Here is a 5,001-nt window from a genome sequence, read left to right as displayed (position 1 = left end):
CTACATATACCAACAATGGTAAGAAAACTACAATAACGCTAATGGTAAGAACAACAATATCAGTATGGTAAAACAAACTTAGTGAGGAGCAACAAGCAGAAAGACAGAAAACTGATGAACATCGTGTTCAGATCCGTTCTCTTCATACTGTGACAAGACCTTATGTTTGTGTTTGTGTTTGTGTTTTTAAACCTGTGGATGTTTTGGCGTCTCTCGTGTTGGATCTCCAGGCTGTTCCAGAGTTTTACTCCACACACAGACGCACAAAAACTTTTGCGAGTGGTTCGAATTTCCGGTAACATGAAATCTCCAAATCTTCTCAAATTATGAGCTCTCTCCCGAATTGTGAAAAAATGTTGTATGTTACTTGGTAGTAGTTTGCTGAATGCTTTGAATAAAATTATTGATGTATAGTATTTTACAAGGTCATGGATTTTTAATAGTTTTGACTGAATAAACAGGTTGTGAGTGTGTTCTAGGAATCCAACCTTATGTTTCTGTAATGTGACTAGCGGATTGATTGTGCTTTGATAACTGTTAGCCCACACTTCAACACAATACATGAAGTATGGAAGTACCAAGGAGCAGTATAAAGTACAGAGAGCGTTTACATCAAGGAATGGTTTCACTTTATTTATGATTGAAAGGCTTTTGGAGATTTTTGTTTTTATGTGTCTGACATGGGCTTTCCATGATAATTTACTATCCATTACAACAACAATTTATTCTCATCTGCATTTTCAGTGTGGACACCTTCAATCATTATCTGTAGTTTCAGTTCTGTCAGACTCAATTTCAGAAGACGTTCAATAGGCAGAATATTTATTTTCCATGATGTTCACTGTTTTATGTTTCCTTTCCCTTCAGAATAAAACAGAATAATAACATCTAACCCTCAGAAACACGTCACTGCTGCACCGGCCTGTCTTCACTGACTTTTAGAAACAATTTTAAAAAACACCACACTGACCTATGAAGATACAATTTTTTGCATTGTCTAAAATAATTTTTTTTTAAAAATAAACAACATATAGAAAAACTTTAGAAACATGACATTTAAAACATGTTCAAAAATATATAAAAATTTTTTAAAAAATGTGTAGAGAAATATTTCAAAACAGACTCTGCATGTCGAGTGTCCGTCCTGTCTACAGTGTGTAGATGTGAGTGTGTGTGTGTGTGTGTTTGTGTGTGTGTGTGTGTGTGTGTGTGTGAGCTCCTCTTGCCGTCAGCAGCTCCATCTGTTCTCAGAGGGAGACTCGCTCGTTTGACTTCATGTTGAAAATGAAACAGGATTTTAATATTATGCTAAATTATGCTTAAAAGATAGTCAACACACACACACACACATTTTTAATGTTGTATAGCTGTAATGTGTTTATTATATCTTTACCCCCCCCTCCTTTCTTCTCTGCGTTGTTTTAAAAAGCTCTTGTGGTTTTATGAATTAGCATTTTGCTGTAAACACTGCAGAGGCTGCTGCTGCTGCATGTTGACGGTAACGCTGCCACGTCTGCGCCGACACAAACACAACGCAGCATTTTAAACACTGATTTGTTTGCTAGTTTCACCGACTCACAGCTGTTCATTTCTGTCATATAATGAATATCAACCTAGATAATTCGATTTTCCTGATGACAGTAAATCACAGGGATGGGAATGAGCAGGAACCCCCGATACGATTCGATTCACAGCGCCTGTGTGTTGATGTGTGTTGTGATTTTTAATTGCTTTTTTTTTTAAAACCCTGGACTGTGGAAAACAGCTGAGTCATGCTTCCAAACACAGGCATCAGCATGAGCTCGTCTTGAGGCTTTAACGTTTGTTTCAGGCCTGAAGAGTCGAAGCTGAAGCGACCAGCGGTTCCTCCAGATGTTTCGGGAGGTGGAGATGTTCTCCTGGGATCACGGGCTCGATTCCCACAGAAGTGAATGTTTGTGTGAACGGGCCACAGCGCCATCTGGTGCACCAACAATTTTTTACACCTGGAATAAAATTTAAAAAAAAAGTCTAATCTCTGTTAATCTCCTTTAAAATGGGGTTTGTGTTGTTGTCCCATCTGATATCCAGAGGCTGCTCTCTTACACAGAACCCTAACATGTTCAGGTTTTAGTTCTAATTTCATGTCTGGTGTTTATAAGCCTCATATTTATTTGTTGGTTGGTTTTCAAACTGTGTTTCTGGGCTTGGCCTGTGTGTTATATGCTGATGACTGAGTGGTTTATTTAGGATTGTGGTGTCAGTCAGCGAGGCTGATAAGGCGATCACAGACTGAGTCTTGGATCTTGTGTTTACCTGCTAACTGAAGTTAAAACGGCTGCTGAATCAGAATCAGCATTAAAGGAACATTCCAACATTTTGGGCAAAATCCTCTTTCCCCCGACTTCCCCAGACTGGACGTCCAGAGGAGAAAATGGTGTCCAACATCTGGTCTCAGGCTGGGGAAGGTGGGAAAAGGGGATTATGCCCAAAACATCGGCGTGTTCCTTGAACCTGCATTCCTCTGATGACCGTGCGTGGTGTGTTTCCTCCTGCAGAAAACGCGGTACGGGACGTACGCCATGCTGCTGCGGGCCAAGATGTCCAGCGGCGAGGAGGATCTGTCGGCCTTTGAGTCACGACTGTTCGACGATGGCGGTCTGCAGAGGGCGCACTCGAGCCCCACGCTGCCCCAGGACGCCGGCAGCTCCAAGGACAAGAAGACCTCCAAGACCTCAAAAACCTCCAAGACCTCCAAGACGTCCTCTGCCGCCGCCGCCAGAGAGGGAAGCAAGAAGAAGAACAGCGGGGGCGAGGATAGTGGCGGCGGTGGTGGTGGCGGCGGCGGCGGCAGCCAGCGCTCGGAGCCGCAGAGACAGAGCCTCAAACAGGCGGCCAAACAGGCCGAGGCACCTTAGGGTGTCGGAGGTTTCAGGACTTTATATGAAGTACGCAGCTGTCGGTGGACGTGAAGGATTATGGGTAGTAAACCTGACATCCACCCTTAAATCTTTTCTGTTAAACCTCATTCAGATTCAGGTCGGTGGTTTTGGAGCCGAGACGTTCGAGGTTAGCGGGAAAACGAAACGTTCATCATGTCCAGTAATGGAGGACAAGGGGGGTGGAGCCTGTTAGTGTCCAGCCAACCAGTTCACTCACTGAAAGACATTTATAAATAGTCCAATAACACCAGTCCTGTTGTGGGACGTCCCGCCAAAATCCTAATAATTTCAGAAATGGGTAAGTTAGTCTCCTCCTAGTTTTGTTCTGAGCGGCCGGAGAGTTTTTGGATTTCTGTGGAAGAAACCTGGGTGTTAATGTTGTCGTACTGTTCTTGTGGAGAACCTTCTGGACCAGATGTTTAGTCGGTGTGACATGAAGGAGGCGCTCGTCGCCGTTTTTCCTCTCGTGAAGCGAAGGCGAGGCGCCGCTGCGTCTCAAACCTTCAGAAGAAAAAAAAAAAAAACAGACAGAAACAGACTGGGGCTGAAGCCTGACCTCAGATCAGCATCACTCTGCTTCCTAGCAACGCCGGAGCGAGTTGCCATGCCGACCAGATATGACGGACAGAGCGTGGGACTGTTACCGTGGCGACTGGCAAGGCCCGGAGCTAGGACGCCCCGGCCAAAACAAACACCCACAATGCACCGGGAGCGTAGCGGAGTCAGCGCTGTGATGCGTCACGGGAACACACACTCCTCCGCTCGGCTGTGTGTGTGTGTGTGTGTGTGTGTGTGTGTGTGTGTGTGTGTGTGGAGTCTCGTCAGTCCACAGGCACATCACAGGAGTGTAAATACAAACAGGAGCACGGCCGCTCGTCTCCGCTCAGCTTGGTGTTGCTTTGCCGTGACCGAACGCGGCGCCCCCTGCTGGAGACTCACACATCCTGATGCTGGAACCCGAGACTCTGTGGATCCGTCGCGTCCGTCCACGTCGGGGTCACGTCCCTCCCGACTCGCACGACGACTGACAAACACATGACCGATGACGTCACACAGACTGAACTGACCGCTGGGTCCACATTTAACATGTAACTGCCATGAACTGTCATTGTTGTCTGATTGGTTGAGGACAGGTGAGCCGACAGGTGAGCCGACAGGTGAGCCGAGGGTTTGGCATCAACACTCAGAGGGAAAGTTAACGTCACGATTTCACTCTCAAAACGTGGAAAGGGTTCAGATCTGCACACATTTCACCTCATTTTGTCAGAAAGCTGAGCTGCAGTCACAACACTCCACATCCTCAAGAGAAACTGATGACCTTTGACCTTTGACTCACTGTCACTGGAAGCTGTTGGAATATTTTAGTCGTGTTCTGCAAAATAACAATCGGCTCCACAGTGTAAAGCCTGCAGCCTCAGTGCGTTTAGTGCCGTCCTGTAAGTCACAAGTCGGTTTATTTCCTTAGCAAACGTAAAGGCCGAGGTGCTGCACAGCGTCAGACACATGAAAACATTACAACACAAACAAAACAGGATAAAAACAAAGGAGGACATTGAAATTAAATCAAGTTGTGCAACATCAAATAAGAACAAAGACGCTGGAATAAAATCGAACAAGTTAGAAACAAAATCAGTGATAAAATCAAACTGAAATCAGCTGAGGAGACACTTGGTGTTTCCACGTCAAAGCTGCTGCAGAGAGGAAGAGACTTCTTGTCTGTTTTACCTGACCCTAACCCTGACCCTGACCCTAGCCCTGTGACCCTAACCCTGACCCCGTGACCCTAACCCCGTGACCCTGTGACCCTGTGACCCTAACCCTGTGACTCTAACCCTAACCCTGTGACCCTAACCCTGACCCTGTGACCCTAACCCTGTGACCCTAACCCTGACCCTGTGACCCTAACCCTGTGACCCTAACCCTGTGACCCTGTGACCCTGTGACCCTGACCCTGACCCTGTGACCCTAACCCTGTGACCCTAACCCCGTGACCCTAACCCTGACCCTGTGACCCTAACCCCGTGACCCTAACCCTGTGACCCTAACCCCGTGAAAACATCAGTTTGGTCACCTTTAATGT

General features: G+C 46.2%; 1 protein-coding gene across 4 annotated transcripts in view; it reads left to right on the top strand.

Annotated features, from left to right (window-relative positions):
- LOC115373017 (PH and SEC7 domain-containing protein 1-like) overlaps positions 1-4,541 on the top strand; it is a 75,589-nt gene extending 71,048 nt beyond the window's left edge. For all 4 annotated transcript variants that reach the window (XM_030071223.1, XM_030071222.1, XM_030071221.1 and 1 more), the window contains exon 19: positions 2,538-4,541. In XM_030071223.1, the coding sequence (XP_029927083.1) occupies positions 2,538-2,897 (360 nt within the window). In that variant the 3' untranslated portion in view covers positions 2,898-4,541. The remainder of the gene's footprint in view (positions 1-2,537) is intronic.
- Positions 4,542-5,001: the final 460 nt, after the last annotated feature.

Source organism: Myripristis murdjan, chromosome 15 (genome assembly GCF_902150065.1).
Source record: "Myripristis murdjan chromosome 15, fMyrMur1.1, whole genome shotgun sequence".
NCBI lineage: Eukaryota > Metazoa > Chordata > Actinopteri > Holocentriformes > Holocentridae > Myripristis > Myripristis murdjan.
This window is presented reverse-complemented; position numbering and strand designations above follow the sequence as displayed.